We start from the raw sequence: 23,828 nt of genomic DNA, 5'->3' as shown, positions 1-23,828 counted from the left end.
TATTTATCTGAATCTTTGGTTATGGTTTATACTTGGAATTTTCTGTAGGCTGTTAAATGATACATATTCCAGTCCCTATATTTTCATTTACTGCCTTTTTCCACTATTCCCACAAATGAACAGTGTTCCCATCCATAGAACTAACAACAACAATGTGACTCCCATCTTAAAAACCATGGACAATGCTTCAGAAGGCTATTCGGAACCATTTGGACATTATGATTATTTCTGTAAATTTGTATTATGTAATTGTACCTCCGAATCTGCATCACATTCTTTGAGAATTGGTTTATCTTCACTAAAATGACCCTATATTATAACCACCAATTTATGTGGTTGGTGGGTTAAATTTACGTCATATTTGGCGGACATTTGACCTAATTTCTCCTTTCATTGTCAATGGCAAATATTGAGACGTGTGGGGACAAAAGATGTATAGGGGCTAGCGCCCCTCAATAAAAAACATTCTCATCATAATGGTTAAATTAGAACTATCAGGGGGTACCCCCACATAACCCCTACTGACCTTATACCACCCAACAAAAGTCACCATAGCAACAGTCCTGGGCATCATGGCTGCTGTCTGCCTGTTGGCTGTTGATATGGCAATGCACAGGAAGTGTCACTCCTCCAGGGTCAGAGTTCATGTCATGTCAGCAGATCCATAAAACTCTGGTAAACTTAACATGTATATTACTGAGACTGCAAGTGGTTTGTGGGTTTTTATAAAAATGTTGTACTTATGCATGACCATTAAACAATAACTTGTGACACAGAAAATAACAGTTTTAATTTAGACATACAATGTTAGCTAATCCCGTGTCCATCTTTTGTTGCATCTACAGTGCCTCAGAGTTCGTTTCTACTATATCTGCAGGAAATTTAAAAAAAAACTTCCTTGACAATTTAGTCTATTAGATTAAAAACAAATTAGACAGTCATCCGACACATGAGTTGACAAATGACCATTCATTTCATGATTCATTTATTTCCCCAGAAACATTTACACTGTGACAATCAATGGACACCAAAGCACATAAATGACTCTTTTGCTATTGTTGTTTCTACACAGTAAACTCCTCAATTGTAATTGAACTCTGAAAATATACTGAGTTAAGCTGACCAAAATGGACCCTGGGTCCACTGATCCACTCTTTCAGTTAAATTAACATTGATGATTTTACAGTGCACTATCTCTTCCACACAGGTAGAGGTCTGTCTTGGTGCGACACCACTGGTGCAGGCAGAGTAATAGCTACAAATATGGGTTTTCTTGCAATCAGTGGTGCGTTTCAGACACACAAAACAGAACTCCACCTTACAGCGGGGGCAGAAGATGTTCTTGCAACCTGTTGTGTCATGCTCCACTCTGAGGCCACATGTAGGACAGGCACGCAAGGAGGGGCAACCTCCTTGTTGTTCCTAGGTACAAGGATACCGAGGCTTGGTCTTCTGTCCTGACAGGAGGTTATGTCAACACTGACATTAAATCCACACACAAGCATCTCAGCAAATCTCCTACTCCTTCTACAGATGGGCTGTTTGCTTCTGAAAGGCAAGTCAGTCTTCTTAAAGGAGCATGTCACCTATTTTCAACCTTGCCCCAGCAAGGCGGGCCAATTTCTCTTCAAATTCCACCTTTTCTTCAGGGACACACTTTCTCTCTACTCACTCTGCGTCTCATTGGTGGGCTATGGACAGCTCAAAAACCTTATTGAGTTTTAAATCTCCTTCGAAATGAACAAACCTTCCTACCGATGATGGCACTAGTGGTAGGCAGGTTTCTGAACAGTCGACCGACATCCCCACAGTTTTTAAAAACGGTGCTGGACCCGTGCAGTCATATACTGTATCGTGTGCGGACATTACATTTTTGCCATCTTATAATAAAGCATTAATGAGGAACAATTATATGAAAATGGGTGATACAAATGTCTTTGTGAGGTTGAATTGAATGTGAAGCCATTTGTAGTATTGTAATTGCACTTAATCTGTATACAGTATTTTACTTAATTACGTTAAGTAAATCATCTAAGTATCACTAAACACTGTACTCTCAGATTGATTATTTTAATTTGTCTTGTTTAGCGATTCCTACCGGACCCTCCAAACTTCACCTAGTGAGACTCAATCCCCTACCCAAGTCTCTACGGTAGCCACCAGTCACCCAACTGAGGTCACCATCGCAACAGTCCTGGGCATCATGGCAGCTGTCTGCCTGTTACTCGTCCCGGGTCAGAGTTCATGTTATGACAGCAGATCCATAAAACTCTGGTAAACTTACATTTATATTTCTGAGACTTAAGAAAAAAGCATCCATCTGTCTAACTCTCTTGTATCTCCATATTTGAAATTGCAGCTATTCAAGCAAAACTACAAATATAAAGTGAAAGTGCTTAATTGTATCTGTTGGTTTTTATAAATATTGTGCTTGTGCATGACCACTAAACAATAACTTGTGACACAGGTTTAATTTCACAACAGTTTTAGTTTGGACTAAAAGGCTTCCACCCTACAGTGACAATGTGTTAGCTAATCCTGTGCCCATGTTTAGTTGCATCTACAGTGCCTCAGAATTGTTTCCCCTACTATCCGCAGAAAAGGAAAACAACAACAGTCGTCAGACATGAGTTGAAAAATTAAACACTTTAAGTATTTGGGCAGCAATCCGGTGGCAAATGTAATTGACATTGCAGAACAAGAATGCCCTAAAAACCAGAAACCACCAGAGAAATACAGTGCGACCCACTATTTATTTATTTAGACAGTTTTACACTGTGACACTCAAATCAATGGACACCAAAGCACATAAATTACTCTTTTGCTATTGCTGTTTCTACACAGTAAACTCCTCAATAGTAATTGAACTCTGAAAATATACAGAGTTAAGCTGACCCAAATGGACCCTGGGTCCACTCTATTGATTTGACAGTGCACACAGGTATAGTGGTTTGTCTTGGGGCTACACCACTGGAGCAGGCAGAGAAGCTGAATTCTGTCTTGCAATCACCTTTCAGACACACAAAACAGAACTTCACCTTACAGCGGGGACAGATGATGTTCTTGCAACCTAATGTGTCATGCTCCACTCTGAGGCCACATTTTGGACAGGCCCGCAAGGAGGGGCAACCTGTGACATCATCGACCCCTTCAAAGTTGATGTCAGCGCATTTCCTCATTATCTCCAGCTCAAGGTTGACGCAGCCGTCATTGTCACAGCGGTCCGATCTGGGCATTGGGCCTTTCCATTCCTTCAAGCACTGCCAGCAGAAATCGAAGCCTCTCTGTCGGTCAGCTGTACATATGGTACAACGTGCACTGAGATTAGAGAAGTCATTCCTAATCACAGTAGAGCTGCAGCCAGGGCACTGTAAACATGATGTGGAGAGACAAATAAAGCACAGAGAGGGAATTTATATTTAAATGAGAGAGTGCTTGGACAAGAGATATAACTGAATTGTTTCCTTGCACATGTTAAAGTGATTGCATTTTTTGGCACTCACTTGTTTGACACAGTATTCACCCGCAGCAAGGCGGGCCAATTTCTCTTCAAATTCCACCTTTTCTTCAGGGGTAAGAAGGGCCATCCGCCGAACCTCTGTGTACAGCCACTCGGCACCACACTTTTTCTTATCGTCTTGCCTTTCTACAGGACAGGTGAATTTGCCGATACCCTTTAATTATGAAAAGGAAAGGAAATTAGCCGAAAACATTTATTTTTATTTATTTTTTGCTTTTTCTGCCTTTATTGATTAATAGTAGTATACACTACAGTAGATTGTCAGGAAATGGGGATAGAGAGACGTAGAATGCACGCAGCAACGGTCGTCGTGAATGGGATTTGAACTTGCAACATGCTGTCAGGCATTGCAGCCTGCAGGTGCCTGGACCTCTAGGGCCTAGAGCAGGGGTAGATTGTGATCTACCAGTAGATCACAAAGGCTGTGCAGATAAATCACATGACATGGCCCTAAAAATATAATTAAAAAAGAAAAAAGGCATTTGCCACTTGAATTAATGTGACTTCATTGATTGACATCAAATAGCTGGGCCTGTCAGCCCAAACCCACAATGCAAAAAATTTACGTCATATGTGTTTGAGCAAATCGGCTATTTTGTCCTAACACAGATTAGCATCATACATCATGAAGATGTAGGATGATATGAGCGCCCCTCACTTCACACGGGTGTGATTTTTAAACTATTTTCAGCAATCGGATAATAATGTTTTGGGTGGGTAGACCTTGTTGCGCTGGTCATTTTGAAAGTAGCTCTCAAGTCAAAAAGGTGCGGGCAGCTGGGCACCTCTGGCCTAGATGTAATCAATCTGAGGTCCGGGCCAAATGCAAGAAAAAATCAGCGGTCCGGGCCAAATGCAAGAAAAAATTCAAACCCGAAGATGGGCAGGTGCTGAGCACACTGTGGGCTCCAGACTCCAGGGCAAGAAATTTGTTATACCATATATATATATATATATGTTTTCTTTTCTTTTTTCTAAGATCATTTTCTTGCTTCTTTCAGCTGTTACATAATTGTAGTCTATAACATCTTTATAACTGAGAAACTTTTTTAGCCAACTTTTGATTTGTATATAAAACAGGATGTTTATCATCAGTATTTTAAAAGTCCCATCAATTATTCCTTTCCATGTATTGATAGTTTGTTTCATAGTTTGTATTATTCTAATTAGCAGCCTATATAGGTTATATAATAGTGTGGGCTGGGCATGGATGAAGGCGCATCACATCACATCCCCTATGGGACTTCTAGACGGGTTGTTGCATATTCCCCTGCCCCTCCTGACACCTGGGTTAGGACGAGCCCGTAAAATAACATGTGTAATTAGTGTGTGCGTACGTGTGTAATTACGTCTGGAAAGTTCCGATTAGGCTATTGTTGTTAGTTATAGTAAACTCATAGAACATCTACCGTATCGATCATGATACGCACGCATGTTCACAGGTGTCATGTTCAAACAGCGTACAGTACTACTAGTCCCGTAAAGTCAGTAGCCTATGGAAAACAAATGCATAACCATCTTGGAAGATGTCAAATAAATGGTACATACCTGTGATAACAAATGGCGACACCAAGCTGTGAGAGACATCGGCGTGACGGCATGGCCACAGGACATCGCTGCCCTTGCAGACTTGTATTCATTCCACTCGACTGACACATGTGAAGGGAAACGTCAATTAGCCAAAATGGTTCAATCTCTGCCATAAAAGTCAGGCAGCTTTTTGTGCAGACCAGTGACCACAGTCAAATCTCAAATCTGCCCGTTTACACTTTCAATATGGTGTAGTGATGCGCAAGAGCGGGGATTGAACCCCATGCAGTCTCCCACTCGACAGACAGACACACAACCTGTTGTGCCAATAGGGCTGAGCCCGATTGGCATGGCTGTTGTGGGCCGGGTCTTGGCTGGGTGCTACAATCACCTAACCTGATGGAGTCACACTCAATCTTAACAGAAAAAAACAGAAATGGAAATGTAAAAATAATAAAATATTTAAAATATATTTTCGTGAATGGAAATGGCAGCTTCCTTACTCTGATTTCGGGAGGTGTAGTTCCAGACTATTCTATAGCATTTGGAGAGTGTGGAATAGTTGTCTGGCTAGTACGCAAGACTACTCTCTGGAGGGGGCGCTCACGGATATATATATATGCTCACGGCTATACTTACAATCTAATTCATCTGGTCCATTGACAAATATGAGAGAGGAGTCCCTGCGGTCATACATCTTCTCCTGTGCTCCAGGAAGGCGAAAGAAACATAAAATGTTGGCTAGATGCTGGATCCCATAGAATGACAGTGTGTGCGATTCATCGTCGAGTGGGATGTTGCCGAACAACAGGCGTGTACCTGTCAGAAGCAGAATAAAATGAAAATAAATAAATAGGCCTAAAGTCTATAAAAAAACATAGGCCTATTCTCTCATGTGCGCACACACACACACACACACACACACACACACACACACACACACACACACACACACACACACACACACACACACACACACACACACACACACACACACACACACACACACACACACACACACACACACACTCTTCCAGATTCCAGAATCAAGACTTGTAGCCGGACGGTGTGTTTGTCAGCTTACCTTTGACATCTGGCAGCCTCTCGCTAATTTTCTTCTTCATATCCAGGACTGTCATGATTTTCATATGCTCTTCGGATTCGCACAAATCAATGAGTAACTTTTGGTTTCTCAACCCAGTCACCATAACTTGGTATGTCCTTCCCATCTTTGTTCTTGACTCAAGAATCTTGAGCCGTCGTGAGACCTCCACTGATCTGCACTAGCTTCGCGTAGCCAGCCTTATTCTTGCATGGCACTTCCTACTGGACAGTTCATCCAATCAGAACTGGTTGTTTGTTATCATGTTTCAACATTTCACTCTCTCTCCTGCCATTTACAAGAAGCCACCTGGCTTATAGGAGAAGCAAGCACCATGCCATAATCTTTATGGGCTTCAATCAATTATTTATCTGAATCTTTGGTTATGTTTTTCAACCATCGAAGAGGAAGGACGGGTGGGGTAGGATCAAGGGTTTGAGGTTTGAGCCTGAGCCCTGAGGTCAGATGTAGAGTTGCTGGCCGGCTCCATATAGATCTAGGTGATGATCCAGTCTTCTCCATGTTTGGCTATCCAGGGTTTGATGAGGTCAGTGTTGTGATCTTCATATATGGAGACGGCCATGGAGCGTGTCACGACGAGGCGTGATGGACTGACGGAGCGACAGGTTTTGCCGGTTTTCATACTAATCTGTGACTTGCGGTCGCAATAATAACTAGAAATGCACTCTGTCGAGCTGCCAACTTGCGCTTTGCACACAAGTAGGCCATGTATGGCCTACCTGTGCGCATGCCATGAGGTGCGCTCACCACTGCATACCCCCTACTGGGGGTGATGGATAATTTGATCTTGCCCAAATGCCCACCAACAATTTCAAGGTTTCTCCATGTCATGTCATGTCATGTTTGTCCTAGATAGGTCCATGCACCTAATAATTTTTACTCTGGCCTAGCCCCTGTTTGTCCCCGGTCCCCGTCCTGTTGTTCATGTCATGGCCCTATCATCATTTATAATATCTTTCTGACACCATATTCATCTCCACTGATCTCCACTAGCTTTGCGTAGCCAGCCTTATTCTGCACCACTAGCCTACTTGCGTGGCACTTCCTACTGGACAGTTCATCCAATCAGAACTGGTTGTTTGTTATCATGTTTCAACATTTCACTTTCACTCTCTCTCCTGCCATTTACAAGAAGCCACCTGACTTATAAGCACCATGCCATAATCTTTATGGGCATCAATCAATTATTTATCTGAATCTTTGGTTATGGTTTATACTTGGAATTTTCTGTAGGCTGTTAAATGATACATATTCCAGTCCCTATATTGTCATTTACTGCCTTTTTCCACTATTCCCACAAATGAACAGTGTTCCCATCCATAGAACTAACAACAACAATGTGACTCCCATCTTAAAAACCATGGACAATGCATCAGAAGGCTATTCGGAACCATTTGGACATTATGATTATTTCTGTAAATTTGTATTATGTAATTGTACCTCCGAATCTGCATCACATTCTTTGAGAATTGGTTTATCTTCACTAAAATGACCCTATATTATAACCGCCAATTTATGTGGTTGGTGGGTTCAATTTACGTCATATTTGGCGGACATTTGACCTAATTTCTCCTTTCATTGTCAATGGCAAATATTGAGTTGTGTGGGGACAAAAGATGTATAGGGGCTAGCGCCCCTCAATAAAAAACATTCTCATCATAATGGTTAAATTAGAACTATCAGGGGGTACCCCCACATAACCCCTACTGACCTTATACCACCCAACAAAAGTCACCATAGCAACAGTCCTGGGCATCATGGCTGCTGTCTGCCTGTTGGCTGTTGATATGGCAATGCACAGGAAGTGTCACTCCTCCAGGGTCAGAGTTCATGTCATGTCAGCAGATCCATAAAACTCTGGTAAACTTAACATGTATATTACTGAGACTGCAAGTGGTTTGTGGGTTTTTATAAAAATGTTGTACTTATGCATGACCATTAAACAATAACTTGTGACACAGAAAATAACATATATTAGACATACAATGTTAGCTAATCCCGTGTCCATCTTTAGTTGCATCTACAGTGCCTCAGAGTTCGTTTCTACTATATCTGCAGGAAATTTAAAAAAAAAAACTTCCTTGACAATTTAGTCTATTAGATTAAAAACAAATTAGACAGTCATACGACACATGAGTTGACAAATGACCAATCATTTCATGATTCATTTATTTCCCCAGAAACATTTACACTGTGACAATCAATGGACACAAAAGAACATAAATGACTCTTTTGCTATTGTTGTTTCTACACAGTAAACTCCTCAATAGTAATTGAACTCTGAAAATATACCGAGTTAAGCTGACCAAAATGGACCCTGGGTCCACTGATCCACTCTTTCAGTTAAATTAACATTGATGATTTTACAGTTCAGTTACTATCTCTTCCACACAGGTATAGAGGTCTGTCTTGGTGCGACACCACTGGTGCAGGCAGAGTAATAGCTACAAATATTGGTTTTCTTGCAATCAGTGGTGCGTTTCAGACACACAAAACAGAACTCCACCTTACAGCGGGGGCAGAAGATGTTCTTGCAACCTGTTGTGTCATGCTCCACTCTGATGCCACATGTAGGACAGGCACGCAAGGAGGGGCAACCTGTGACACCCTGGACCTTAGCAAAGTCGATGTCAGCACAGGTCCTCAGTATCTCCAGCTCATGGTTGATGCAGCCGTCATTGTCACAGCGGTCCGATCTCGGCATTGGGCCTTTCCATTCCTTCAAGCACTGCCAGCAGAAATCAAAGCCTCTTTTTCTGTCAGCTGTACACATGGTACAACGTACACTGAGATTAGAGAATTCATTCCTAATCACAGTAGAGCTGCAGCCAGGGCACTGTAAACATGATGTGGAGAGACAAATACGCACAGTAAGGGAATTTGTATTTAAATGGACCACTGCAGAGTGCTTGGACAAGAGGAGATAGGAAACATAACTGAACTGTTTGCTTGCTTGCAAGCTCATGTTAAAAGTGATTTCATTTTATGGCACTCACTTGTTTGACATCACAGTATTCACCCGCAGCAAGGCGGGCCAATTTCTCTTCAAATTCCACCTTTTCTTCAGGGGTAAGAAGGGCCATCCGCCGAACCTCTGTGTACGGCCACTCGGCATCACACTTTTTCTTATTGTCCTTCCTTTCTACAGGACAGGTGAATTTGCAGATACCCTTTAATTATGGAAAGGATAGGAAATTAATGTTTTGCTTTTTCTGCCTTCATTGATAGTATACAGTAGATTGACAGGAAATGGGGAGAGGGGCAAGTTGAAAAAATAAATAAAAGGTGACAGAAATTTGTATAGCCTATATATTATTTTTCTCCAATCTTTTCTAAGATCATTTTCTTGCTGCTTTCAGTAGCTCTTATAGTAATCTACAAGTATTACTTTCCATGTATTGTTTGCATAACACGTGATGTCCTCAGAATGTATCTTCATGCCGTTGATACCGATACAATATAGGCCTATAGGCTTATAATAGTGTGGGCATGGATGAAGGCACATATCACATCCCCCCCCTAGATTATGTCCGGCGACAAGTCTTGATTCTGGAGTGTGAGTGTGTGTGTGTGTGTGTGCGTGTGTGCGTGCGTGTGCGCGCGCGTGTGCGTGCGTGCGTGCGCGCGCGCGAGAGAATATGTTTTTCTATGTAGACTTTAGGCCTATTTATTTATTTTCATTTTATTCTGCTTCTGACAGGTACGCGCCTGTTGTTCAGCAACATCCCCCTCGACGATGAATCGCACACACTGTCATTCTATGGGATCCAGCATCTAGCCAACATTTTATGTTTCTTTCGCCTTCCTGGAGCACAGGAGAAGATGTATGACCGCAGTGACTCCTCTCTCATATTTGTGTTGTGATTGTCATTGCTTATTTGCTTTTAAGTTCTTATATTCAGGAGTATTCAATGCGGAGCGCCCCTTAGTGGCCCTTGGAACAATTTTTTTTAGAGAGAGCTAATGAAAGTTACAGGTATGGTGTTACGTGAGATTATCATAATGACAGTAATCCTTAATCATATTCTATCATATTCAAGGGCTTTTGGAGAGAAATGAAACAGACACCAGTCACTTTAGACTAGAGTAGGCTACTGCTGGTGTGTGTGTGTGTGTGTGTGTGTGTGTGTGTGTGTGTGTGTGTGTGTGTGTGTGTGTGTGTGTGTGTGTGTGTGTGTGTGTGTGTGTGTGTGTGTGTGAGACACTGCGTGTGTGTGACACTGTGCGTGTGTGTGCGCGCGCGCGTAATATGCGTCTGGAAAGCTCCGATATTAGGCTATATTGTCGTTCGTAGTTAAACCTCATAGAACATTATCGTATCGATCACGATACGCATGCACATGATTTTCACAACAACCAGAGCTTCCGGGCTATACTAGTCCCGTACGTAAAGTCAGTATAACGAAATTATCTCTTCAATGAGCCTAAAGCAAATGCAATCTGACATTGGAAGATGTCAAATACGTACCTCAGATAACAAATGACGACACCAAGCTGTGAGAGACATCGGCGTGACGGCATGGCCACAGGACATCGCTGCCATTGAAGACTTGTATTCATTCCACTCGACTGACACATGTGAAGGGAAACGTTTATTAGCCAAAATGGTTCAATCTCGGCCATAAAAGTCAGGCAGCTTTTAGTGCCGACCAGTGACTAAACTGTCAAATAGGCCCGTTTAGCGTTACACCATGGCGAAGGAAATAGGTCTATAGATAGGGCCCATATTTTAATCGGAATTGTCCGCATTCTACTCTGGACTAGCAGTAATGTAGTAGTATACCTACGCAAATACAAGCTATACTTACAATCTAATTCATCTGGTCCATTGACAAATCTGAGAGAGGAGTCACGGCGATCATACATCTTCTCCTGTACACTGGACATGTTGGATTATTCTCTCCTTCCAAGTTCCTGCTGAATGCTCAGTAAAGTGAGTCTGCAATATGGCTATAGCCGCTAGTAAACGTGTATCAAGCTGCGGCTGGCAGAGTGGTTTTCACTTTCATTCTCTGCCCTTCCCGTAAGTCATATCGTTTTCACTCAAGTGAAAGTTTGCAGAGAAACTCAAGTTGGCAATAATATTAATATTAATATAATAATAGCTATCTGCGAGACAATAATAATAATAATAATAATATAATAATAATACCTAATTTAGCCATGCCTTAATAGGCTGCTACTATAGCTACTGTAACTGGCTACTATAGGCCTATACCGGGCGGCCTAATAATAACAATAACAACAAGTATTATTAAGAAAAAATATTATTTTATTCAGATTTTTGTTTGGAAGAAATCAAATATGGCCCCATCACAAAGACTTCTGGAGAGTGAGCGTCCATTATTTCAGCCAACATTGCGCACGCGCGCGCGCGCACACACACACACACACACACACACACACACACACACACACACACACACACACACACACACACATTTTATTGTGTTATGAATGTCATTGCTTCTTAAGTTCTTATGTTATTCTGAACCTTGCTCGCCAATTATTTGATCACTGTTGAAATGAAACGCACATGTCTGCTGCAGGAAAATCATGAACAAATTATATTTTGTATTTATTTGACCATAAATAATTGGCTACACACACCGGCAGGTTAGGCTATATATTTGTGTTCCATGACAAACAATAGGTCTATACCGTCTATACAACTTTCTATCAAATCAAAATAGTTATACAAATCACAAAAACACACACACACACACACACACACACACACACACACACACACACACACACACACACACACACACACACACACACACACACACACACACACACACACACACACACATTTACTGTGTTGTGATTGTCATTGCTTATTTGCTTTTAAGTTCTTATATTCAGGGGTATTCAATGCGGCCCGCGGAGCGCCCCTTAGTGGCCCTTGGAACCATTTTTTTTAGAGCGCTAATGAAAGTTACAGGTATGGTGTGTGCGATATGAAGTGTACGTGAGATTATCATAATGACAGTAATCCTTAATCATATTCAAGGGCTTTTGGAGAGAAATTAAACAGACACCAGTCACTTTAGACTATAGGCTACTGTGTGTGTGTGTGTGTGTGTGTGTGTGTGTGTGTGTGTGTGTGTGTGTGTGTGTGTGTGTGTGTGTGTGTGTGTGTGTGTGTGTGTGTGTGTGTGTGTGTGTGTGTGTGTTATAGCGTTATAGCATACTTGTATAAACATACTCATACTGTGCACAAATGTATTACATAAATCTTTGTGTTTGAACACAAAATTAATTTTGACAACCCACACATTTTCGCATGCACGATCATTCTACAGTTGTGGCCCCTGTCCTAATCAATACCCCTGTCTTATATGTTGTTATTCTGAACCTTGTTCGCCAATTATTTGATCACTGTTGAAATGAAACGCACATGTCTGCTGCAGGAATATCATGAACAAATTATATTTTTTATTTATTTGACCATAAATCAATTTGGTGTAGGCACACACCGGCAGGTTAAGCTTTGTATTTATTTCCATGACAAACAATATGTCTATACAACTTTCTATAAAATCAAAATAGTGTGTAGCCTATAGGCTACAAATACCAAAAACATACCGGTAATAATAAATCATAATTGTGACAGGCGTGTCATGCAAATTAAACATTCATGTTTAATCCGAATTTTTTGTCCATCATGTTAGTAGGCTATAGGCTACAGTATTGTAGACTTATAGCTGCAGTCCTCCAGGAAGGCGAATGCAACATAAAATGTTGGCTAGATGCTGGATCCCATAGAATGACAGTGTGCGCGATTCATCATCGAGGGGGACGTTGCCGAACAACAGGCGCGTACCTGTCAGAAGCAGAATAAAATGAAAATAAATAAATAGGCCTAAAGTCTACATAAACAAACATATTCTCGCACACACACACACACACACACACACACACACACACACAGACACACTAATTTTAGTTATTTATTTGAATCCACAAATTACAATTCATTCATTACAATTCAAGGAACCAATTCAAACTAACGAGGTTGACAGTTCATGTTCAAAGCTTTGGACATACGGACAAAGAAAACTTATATGTGATGTGTTTTTTATTTTATTTTTTTGTTTCGTTTATTTCTGTTCTGTTTTTGTTTTTATCAAATACTTACTGTAGCTTCTGTGTGGGAAGTGAATGTGATATTGTTTATTTATGTTGTTGTCTTATAATCCCGTAAGGGATGGGTCTTAATGACAAGACACGAAAATAAAGATTAATTCATTAATTCATTAATTCACTCATTCACACACACACACACACACACACACACACACACACACACACACACACACACACACACACACACACACACACACACACACACACACACTTTCTTCCAGATTCCAGAACCAAGACTTGTCGCCGGACGGTGTGTTTGTCAGCTTACCTTTGACATCTGGCAGCCTCTCGCTAATTTTCTTCTTCATATCCAGGACTGTCATGTTTTTCATATGCTCTTCGGATTCGCACAAATCAATGAGTAACTTTTGGTTTCTCAACCCAGTCACCATAACTTGGTATGTCCTTCCCATCTTTGTTCTTGAGGCGGAGCCGTCGTGAGACGATGCACTGTAGTCAAGTTCTGTGTCAAGTTTGACTGAATTGCTTTCACTTTAGTTTGCCTATAGGCCTCCAATTCAAAAGTAGGCTATGTCATGAGGACTGACGTATAGTCACGTAGACCGGCTAGATGAAGAAAATTGGGTTTCGATATTGCCCCATTTGCCCCGGCTCAAACATTAAAAAAAGAAATGTCCAACGGCAGTTTCTATTTCAATTAAACGATACTCAACCCGCAGCCACTCAGTTTTCCTCTCCAGCAGCCTACTAGCCTGTAAACCAGTCTACTTCAGTCTTTCTCCAGTAGGCTAGTCTATGGCTATATTGATGAATTGAACAAGGTGGACCCTCTTGTAAACAAGTGTAATGCTTTATTGTGTCGTCCACTCAAAGTCTTTGTATTGAGTTGTGCTTGAAATGTACTTTAATTCTGCAAACTGTTAATAAATATTTCAATCAATCAATCGATTGACAATCAATCACAGGCGTGGCGACGGGCGGCCACCCGGCCAGCGCCCATTGGAGTTAGATAAAAACGGGTTCCCAGATTGGGGTCTACTTGCCAGCCCATAGAGGCAGTGAGTGCATGAATGTAAATTATGTAATGACTGTAGGCTACTATAGGCATTCCACCATGCATAAACTAAGAGATTTATATAATTGCATGCAATGGACATTAAGTTATTCAAGTTCAACAATTATTTGTAACTCTATAGCAACAGCATGTATTTGAAAGTTTTCTTTTGACTGTTTCATTGGAATTGGTAGGCTATATATATAAATAATGTAATAAAATACAATTCTTATAAAAATCTTAACATTTTTATTTCTTATAAAAAGCTTAAGATTAGTAGCAAACTATATTGCTTCACTGGCAGCAGTATACTGTAAGACATCTTAACATTTAGCAAAATGAACGCACTTCACACAAAGCTCAATTTTAAACATCATTCAATTTATTTGGCCATCAATACATTTGTTTCATCATGTTTTATACAGTTTGGTTAATTATTATTATTACAGTTTTGAACTCTGTGCTTACAAACTGTGGATACAATTAAATCTGTGTCCCTCTGGTACTTGAGCTCTCAAAAGTTAGTTCCAGGTGGTGCCTTTGCCAACACGTGTGAACCCATGTTTTATTTTATCATGTTGACATGGTGCCATATAAGAGAAAGAAAAAGTCCTTCCGTGTTCCTTAACAGGAAGGCTATAGATCACTTTTTTCTCTAGGGCAGACCTATTAGGACTATGTCAGTATCACAGGTGTGGATTAATCTGGTATAGGTCACAAGAAGAATAATGGCATTATACTGGCACCAACAAGCAAGAGGTATCATCAGGGACAAATTAGCCATTGGGCCAGTGGGGCCGTGGCCCAGGGGCCCTTGGCTCTCAGGGGCCCTTCGGGGAAATTTGACCATGCGGTACTAGGTTTGACGCCCTGAAAAGGGCGTGTGGGGCCCTTCATTGGCCATTGATTTTGTTAAATGTAGGTAAAAAAGATGTCGTTCACACGCGCGCTATAGGGGCCCTGCAATAATTACCGGCCCAGGGGCCCTGGTGGGGGTTAGTCCCTGGGTATCATGTACATATACTATGTAGATTAGTTTCGTTTTATGTTCTCTTTGACATGCTTATTTAATGTTTTTCTTTTCACCACTTACACCTGTAAAGTAAACCAATGATGTTGCAATGCAGTCTAAAGTAAGATGCAATTGCAAGAGGTACGAGATTTCTTTTTCGCTTTTCTTTTTTCCTTCTTGATGCTCCTCTCATTGTTGTGGTGTGGACTATCCCCTGTTGAGACCCTTGTTCTGCCCTCTGCCTTTGGCTGAGGCTCTATGGTCTCTTTCTCACACGCCTCCTTACTGTTTCGCGGCATTTTCTTTACATGCTGCTTCTGTTTTATCAAAGGCTCCTCAAGTCCAGCCTCGTTGAAACTGGTATTTTCACTAACTTTAGGTAGTGCTATGCCTTTGCTGATTTCATCTTCCACATGGTATTCTGTCTGTGTGTCTCTGTTGAGATCTTCCCCTGTGTTTCCATTGTGTTCCATCACGTTCTCCCTCGGTTCATCCTCCTGTTTATCGTCTGACTTGTCTCTCTGTTCAGAACTCTCACTGGTCAACTGTGACTCTGGAGTTTTGAAATAGAGGCATTGTATCACCATGAGTTAAACTTTTGATCAGTTGGTTATCAAAATCAGACCTGTGTGAAGTAAGTGGTGCAACACCGCCACCTGTTGGTACCCTAAACATAGGGACACAGCCAGAGATGGACATAGCTGTTTCTTGATGTGGTTGCACCACTTAAAAATAATTATTAATAGCTTTGATTGTTTGCACAAGTAGATCTGAAGACATGTATTATGTAATAGTATCCCTTACCTCTCCTGTACATGATCAGGTATGCACTAGTGGATCTGAAGAAGTAAAAGATACATTTGACAGTATAGTTATCTTTTGGATACAATACCAAAGAGACCAAAGAGATAAAAGAGCATAGATGAAAAAAGAGCATATGTGACATAGCTTACTTGTGTGTGCTGCTGTTTTGTGTAAAACCTTCATCTTGAACCTGCAAGATGTAACAAAAGCATTTGAAATTCAGCTACTTAAGGCAAGCTATTTAACATATTTAACATTTTATATATCGTCTGTCGGGTAGAGACCTCATACAGTATGTCACTTGTAACCGCATGTAGTCTCACCATGGCTGGAAACGTTATTGTACCGATCCATTCATCGTGATAGATGTTGGATACTCAAAATGACATGATTCATTCTCTGAATAAACCTAAAGCAAAATGACACTTTGTAATTGTGTCTGTTACTGTTACTTTTCAGGATTCAAATAGGCTACAAAAATAGTAAAAGTAGCAGATCGACAAGCTCAAAACGCGTTGCTTGTGACTGAGTATGATCAAGTATGGGTCATAGCAGTGCCGGCCATTTTCTGGTTCCATCATTCCCGACCCCCCATATTTCCCAAAAAATATTTAGGCTACATAAATTAATTAAACCTAGAATCAAGTCATCCAGGATCCTGGTGAATCATGACCTCAAAACATTTGATTCTGTGAAATGTGTTTCTTTTGTTTTTTCTTTCTCAGGCTTTCTATAGGGCAGTGGTTACCAAACTATTTCATGTCAAGGACCCCCAAATCGACACTCATTAGACCCCCATTAGAAAATGTATGCCAAGGACCCCCAAAAGAGAAGTTTTTTACGGCTCTAACAGTGATTTTCAACCATTTTCATTTCAAGGACCCCCAGTTTGAATGAATAATGAATAATTGTTTATTTCAATATTTTTTTTTTCAGAGACATTTCAAATTAAACATTATTTTAAAGTGATCGAAAAGGCATAGGCGGAAGCTTATAGCTTATTTATATTTGACATGCATTTGGCTACGGACCCCCATTTAATGGCATTTCTATCTCTGGGACACCAATTTATATTAAATAAAATCAATGTTAAGTGGTGGTTCCATTTGTACACTCTCTGAGTTACAGACCCATAAAGGTCCATTTGGTTCCTAATTATCATTTAGCTGGGGACCCCCTGGAACTCTGTCAATGACCCCTAAGTAAGTAGCCTTGCCAAGCCATGAGGCCCATAGGGCAGGAGCCTATCTCCTGTTTCTGTAGCGTGAGGCAGCTTGATGTACAAGTACACCCCCTGGACATGACGCTAGTATGTCGCAGTCAAGGACCCCTAGGGGTCCCCAAACCCCACTTTGGGAACCACTGTTCTAGTGATTCTAGGCTTAAAATAATAGATATTTTGGAAATATGTGATCACAAAAAGTTAAAATATGGAGATAAGAGGTGTCTGCCTGACAGCAACAAGGTAAGTATGCACTAATGTTTCTACTCACCTCACAGACCCTCAAGTCATTAAAGTCATGCCAGGTGTTATTGAGAGACTGGATGGTGGCTGTGTAATGTCCACCACTCAGAGTACCAAAGTGATTTACCATTCCATACAGTTGATACTTGACATTCTATTCATACAAATGAAAACATGTAAAAAGTAATGAGATCAAATTATTAAATAAAAATCACACTTGTGTGCAGTGAGGGGCGCTCTTATCATCATACATCATCATACATCGTCATACATCACATTCCGTGCTCAGCCAATCAGATCATCACATTCTGTGCTACAAACACATTCCGTGCTCATACACACAAACACACAAAGCTGTGCATAGGAGGGGCTAGCGCCCCTCAAAAATAGAATAGTAGAAACACCATTCAACCAATGGTGGCTTCTTCATACCTTTATCTGTAAAGTACGTGGCACATCTACAGAGCAGTCAATTTTGAAGTTTGACATGGTGTTGTAATCAAAGTCAAATATATTGAGGAGTACAGTCAGAATCTGGGGACACTTCTCCATTTCGCACTCCTAAGTAAACATTAAACAACACTGGAATTAATCAGTACATCAATCAAAAATAAATAAAAATACATTTATATATATATATATATGTGTGTATATATATATATATATATATATATATATATATATATATATATATATATATATATATATATATATATATACATACACCATACATACATACATACATACATACATACATACATACATACATACATACATACATACATACATACATACATACATACATACATACATACATACATACATACATACATACAATTTAATTGTGGTGGGAAAAAAGCAAAATAAAAAGATTAGAATTTCCAAAACTCACAATGATTGCCTTTGCCTTTCCATCACAGTCGTCACAATACACTGAATTGTCTGCACTGACTGATGTAGGCTCAAAAAACATTGCAATGCCCTCTTCCTGGAAATGCATCAACATTGTAATTAATTCCAAAATGACATCAATATCTCACAGCACACAAAAGATGGTTAAATAATGAACATTAACGTTCTCCTATACCAAGCTGTAGTGTTGATTTTCTATTCGTAGCGGCAGGCTCCAAATTGAGGCTTTTTGCTCATTCACAATGTGCCCGTCAGAACACTGAGTTCTGTGTTTCAACTGTCCTTGGAAGACCTAAATAAAAATAAAAATTATAACCATGCTGTAAATGTATATTTATTTACAATATATATTTTGTTCTTCTTCTTTTTGCATGCAGGCAGTGATTTACAGTTTCTCACCTCAGATGCCTTGGAGCTGACCATACTTAAAATCTTCTCTAAGCATTCAGCAGCATCACATTGCACAAAAACTGTATAATAATATTAATAACACATGAGAGAAGTCAACACAATGAAAGTTGAATTATTCAACTAGACTAGTCTTCCATAAGTGATCTGTCTCTGGCTCTCTGCTCTTTTGCTGTTATCACTGATTTATCAACATACCGTTTTGAATCCCAAATGTTGCAGTGATGGCATTTGTTCTGCAGCTTCCTTTTTCCAAATTTTCAAATAAGTTTAGCAGTTGAAGGTCATAATCATTTTCTGCATCTAACCTGTGTGGGAAAAGAACTGTCTCATTGAAACATTTACCATGCTGCAAAGCAAAGACTTTTTGGTCTGATTTTGACTGACATTTTGTCAAAACATAGGCCTACACCACTTTCTAATCAATTTGAAAAAAGAAAAAAAAAGATTTGATTCAAGTTTCTATTTGAGAACATTTAAGTAGAATTGATTTTATTGAAACAATGTAGTTTCAATAAATAAAAAGATCTTTTGAACATTTTCAGAAAATAGTCAAATAGGCTAATGATCGATATACTGTATAATTAAATATGAATTGGTCATTTTGTGTTATGTTCGTAAGCAGATATCCATATCAAACCTTTCTTTGAACTCGGTTGTCATGAAGAGGATTTGTAGAACAGAGTTCAGGTAACAGGTGGCTCCCTGATTATGCAAGCCATGGAAAACAGCGGCCTGACTCTGTCCCTTTGACGGAGATTCTAAGTGAATACAAGACAGGCTATACATTACAGGACCACTCCGTAGCATAGATATGAAGACAAGGTTGTACAGTTGGTGCAGTTTGTTGGCTCATACCTTCTTTGTCAGAAGTTGTCTCTTTGGTTGAGTTTGGTCCATTCATTGTGGGTTTGGAACGTGTCTTCTTGGGGTTGTTGACTTTCTGATCATACGGCTTCTTGTGCCTGTTGCCTTTCTTATTACGTGCCTTATTCTTGCTGTGTGTAGGGGAAGAAAGAAAGACCACATATCATATAAAATTATTTCCGTTTCTGTATAACAAATCTACATTGAGAAATGTTTTGCTGTCAGAATTTGCTGTCAGAATCATTTTAATTGATTTAACACAACCCTAAAATGTAAAAAGAAATGTGAATCTTACCGTCCACCCATCTTGAAAATACTTTCACACTGTTGCCAGACTCAGGCCTAGCCTAGTTTACCATGGTTGTAACTTTTACTTTCATTTCATGATCTGAATCAATTTCACTTGAGTGTTATCGCCCATGAACTCTAACCATGCCATAAAAAAAGAAAAGATCTGAAATCAAGAGAACATATTGGTCTGTTATCCGGGGACACAAATTAGCTACTGTATGTTTCATATTGAAAATTACAAGAAAATAATACTAATTCAAAACTTAAGCCTCAAATTAAAGGGATATTGTGAAAACATTTTTAAATGGATACAAATATGTACATTCATTCAGCTTAACTGTGACACAAATATGAAAGGAAAGTTAGAATTATATCTCATCTAACATATGATTAAAGGAATGTCTGAATGAATGTCTGTCACACTGTCGCTGCTCCTCACTCACTACACCAATCGCTCTGAATTTCCACACAGGCATTGGCCATTATATTATGGAGGTCTTAACGAGGCCCTTTTTTCAATTTAACAATAGGCAGCGCTATAACAGCCCACTTTACCTTTTGCCTTATAACTCTTGAACCGTAAGTCGTAATATCAAAAAATCCTTTCCGCTGGATTCCTTGGGTCATGTGACTCATGACTCATTACGCATAGGCCACACATATAGGCCAATTTTATTCAAAACACACTTTTGGTCTTCCACCTATACAGATTTTGTCCAAATCTCACAAAAATCGGTACACTATCCGATTAAAACATCACAGGCAGAATTTTGATAGTCTGCATCATTCGGCCGTAATCGGCTTCCGAAGTTAGCGGGAGGGGCATATTTTACAAAAAATGGCACCAATCACAAACGGAATGTCCAATCCACCCCAAATTTTAATCACACGTCGAAGGTGGTTTAATATAGAGAGCCAAAAGCAATTCCAATTTCATCCATAGGGGACGCCGCACATGCGAAAACGTTTGTTGCAAAAAACATGCTTTTTGGGGGATAAATCCCTGTCAAATTACTTACACATGATCACAGGGGTGATTTGACAATTGACATTGTAATTGACTAGCAAAATCAGTGGGAGGGGCCTATATTTCTGAAGGCGTCGAAGAAACCACACATTGCAATTTCCCAAGAATTGCACCTTTCCCGTCAAGCAAGTAGTACAACTTGCTTGACGGGCAAGTGCCTCTCAGACCAGACTGATTACACCTCAAAATACATACATCAATAATATGATCTATTAAATCCCATTACCCACACTGGATATCATTTGGTGTGCATATTCGAACGGTTAAGGACTAGTATACAAAAGTTACCAATTTCACTAATCAGTTACCCCCTCTGTCTCTGATCTCCACAGCACCACTACCTGCATGGTGCTTCCTGCTTGACAGTTCATGCAATCACATCCAGACTCCAGGACCTTGTACCTGTTGGGTGCAAGATAATGTCCTGTGTCACTGCAACTGGATTTGTGCCATGGTTTTCAACATTTCACTTTCACTCTCTCTCCTGCCATTTACAAGAAGCCACATGATTTAGGGGAAAGCACCATGCCGTAATCTGTATGGGCTTTGATCAATCATTTATCTGAATCTTTGGTTATGGTTTATAGTGGAATCTTCTAAATAATAATAATAATAATAATAATGTCTCAAACTTATATACTTCTGTAGACTGTTACATACATATTCCAGTCTGTAATGTAAATTACTCCCTTTTTCCACTTTTTCCCATGGAAGCATGTACAAATAGAATATGTACATCTGTACATAACACAATAAAATAAATCATAAGGGTCTTGGTATGTTTAAGTTAAATTAATAACAGACAGCTGATGGCAACACACATACTGTTACAAACAACAAGATGGTTAAAATCTGATTTAGGAGAGACAATTTTGGCCATTGAGTGCAAGTTAACACAGAAGGTGAAAGGCTTCCAAGCAGCACTTGGGTCTTGAGCAGCATGTGTTGTTAAAAATAGTATTTGATTACAACATTAGCATATTAAACAAACGGTCAAGAACGAGAAAAAACCAGGGCAAAGGGAAACACTGTTACCCCCCCCCCACACACACACACACTTAGAATATGCTGTGAAGTTGAACATACTAATCTGTGGTAGCCTACATAGAAATATAGTTAGGTATAGCAGCTACTGAAAATAATAATAATGCTGATGGTGTATACAATATACCAAGATTATATGCATGTACATTTGATGATGCTATTGTTGGGATAAAGTAGACCTTTAAGCAGTAACCATTAATTAACAGAGTGTGCACCCTAGCTGCATGTGCTCAAGCAAGGTCACAGAGCGACAGAAAGATTTCTATATAGGGTCTGAGAAAGTAGAGACACGTCAGAATTCTCCATGACAGAACAAGCCTTCTGTCCTGCTTCCAGGGGCCCCGACCGACGAGCTGATATGGAGCGGATATGATTCGCGAAATAACAGGTCGTATATATGTTACTCATATTCAAATGCTGTTCTTATTCATCTTAGGGGAATGCCCCCGTGTATCAATAAATATATGCCAGTCTAGGGCTAATCGGTAACACTGAGTTCTGCCTTTCATTGTACGGTGGAATGATTTAGAAGATCAAAGCTTTGGGTAGTGGGCAATCTCTGTGTGTGTATTATGCCCCCGGACCTCAGGATAAACAGAGCACCCGCACATCGTGTAGCATCACTATTGAATCTATTTTATTCTCTCTTAATAATAATGCTGATAGTGTATACAATATACCAAGATTATATGCATGTACATTTGATGATGCTATTGAATCTATTTCATTCTCTCCTTGTTCTTTTTTTTCTTTTGCACTTTTTGTATCATATCATTATTCTATTGTTGTTATTATCTATGTTGTTTGTCTGAAGGAAGCCAAACCAAAATAGGTTTTAGGCCTATACTCTCATGTACAGTAATCTTACCTGGCTGGACACAAGATGTAGCAATAAAGTAGAACCTTGAACCTTGTTAAAAAAGAAAGAAAGAAAAAAAGTTATCTGAACACACATCAACCTTTCATCTTAGCTCAGTATAGTAACCCACACCTCCCATCCATCCTGTCCCTTGGCACTGTGGCAGTAAGCCCAGACATCCTCGATTGGAAACTGTCTGTACCCATCCAAAGGCCAGGTTATGACAAACATATACTTTATGAGAGCTGAGAAAGATAAGATCCATAAAAGCATAAATAGCGATAATGATTCGTTTAATTAAGTTTAATTATTGTTAGCATAAAGGACACATTATTGCACTTGAAGACAACATTTTAAGAGAATAGAAACACTAAATGAAAATGTACCACTTGCCAGTCATACACATATACCGATAGCCTATGGCTACACTATTCCAACTAGCCTACTGCATAGGTCAGCTAGTTAATGTTGTTTGATGAAAACAAGCCGCACATGCGAAAACGTTTGTTGCAAAAAACATGCTTTTTGGGGGATAAAACCCCTTCAAATTACTTACACATGATCACAGGGGTGATTTGACAATAAGAGAACCGTGGCAGGTAGTAGGCATTGAGGCATTTCAGAACAATGGGAACACTCAACTCACAGAACGTTGTAGGCCTGCATATGTAATGGTTGGATTGTTTTGTTGATGCACACACTATCACTACTGTATATAGTGTTCTATTTTTGCTTATGTAATTATGCATACGTTTTGTTTTATTCTTATTATTAATAATTTACAGGAGGATTTTGTGAA

At 39.8% G+C, this 23,828-nt stretch overlaps 3 protein-coding genes across 3 annotated transcripts; all 3 read right to left on the bottom strand.

Moving 5' to 3' along the window:
• Nucleotides 1-2,772: 2,772 nt before the first annotated feature.
• LOC306913990 (uncharacterized protein) lies at nucleotides 2,773-6,363 on the bottom strand. Its single transcript, XM_079490848.1, has 5 exons — nucleotides 6,135-6,363; nucleotides 5,690-5,869; nucleotides 5,069-5,169; nucleotides 3,504-3,674; nucleotides 2,773-3,368 (listed from the first exon to the last, which is right to left on the bottom strand). The coding sequence occupies exons 1-5, from the start codon at nucleotides 6,277-6,279 to the stop codon at nucleotides 2,886-2,888; spliced, it is 1,080 nt and encodes a 359-aa protein (XP_079346974.1). The 5' UTR covers nucleotides 6,280-6,363; the 3' UTR covers nucleotides 2,773-2,885.
• A 2,087-nt stretch (nucleotides 6,364-8,450) lies between these two features.
• On the bottom strand, nucleotides 8,451-11,143 carry LOC306913996 (uncharacterized protein). Its single transcript, XM_079490855.1, has 4 exons — nucleotides 10,982-11,143; nucleotides 10,642-10,742; nucleotides 9,170-9,343; nucleotides 8,451-8,936 (listed from the first exon to the last, which is right to left on the bottom strand). Exons 1-4 carry the CDS (start codon nucleotides 11,058-11,060, stop codon nucleotides 8,895-8,897), a joined length of 396 nt encoding a protein of 131 aa, XP_079346981.1. The 5' UTR covers nucleotides 11,061-11,143; the 3' UTR covers nucleotides 8,451-8,894.
• Nucleotides 11,144-15,468: 4,325 nt separating this feature from the next.
• Nucleotides 15,469-20,114, bottom strand: LOC306914288 (ubl carboxyl-terminal hydrolase 18-like; the record flags this gene model as incomplete). The annotated part of the gene is made up of 12 exons (XM_079491285.1): nucleotides 15,469-15,905; nucleotides 16,157-16,191; nucleotides 16,306-16,346; nucleotides 17,650-17,775; nucleotides 18,054-18,182; nucleotides 18,514-18,609; nucleotides 18,709-18,825; nucleotides 18,933-19,003; nucleotides 19,140-19,249; nucleotides 19,582-19,702; nucleotides 19,800-19,939; nucleotides 20,104-20,114. The coding sequence occupies 12 exons, from the start codon at nucleotides 20,112-20,114 to the stop codon at nucleotides 15,469-15,471; spliced, it is 1,434 nt and encodes a 477-aa protein (XP_079347411.1).
• Nucleotides 20,115-23,828: the final 3,714 nt, after the last annotated feature.

The sequence above is a fragment of the Electrona antarctica genome, assembly GCF_951216825.1.
Source record: "Electrona antarctica genome assembly, chromosome: 21".
Lineage (NCBI taxonomy): Eukaryota > Metazoa > Chordata > Actinopteri > Myctophiformes > Myctophidae > Electrona > Electrona antarctica.
This window is presented reverse-complemented; position numbering and strand designations above follow the sequence as displayed.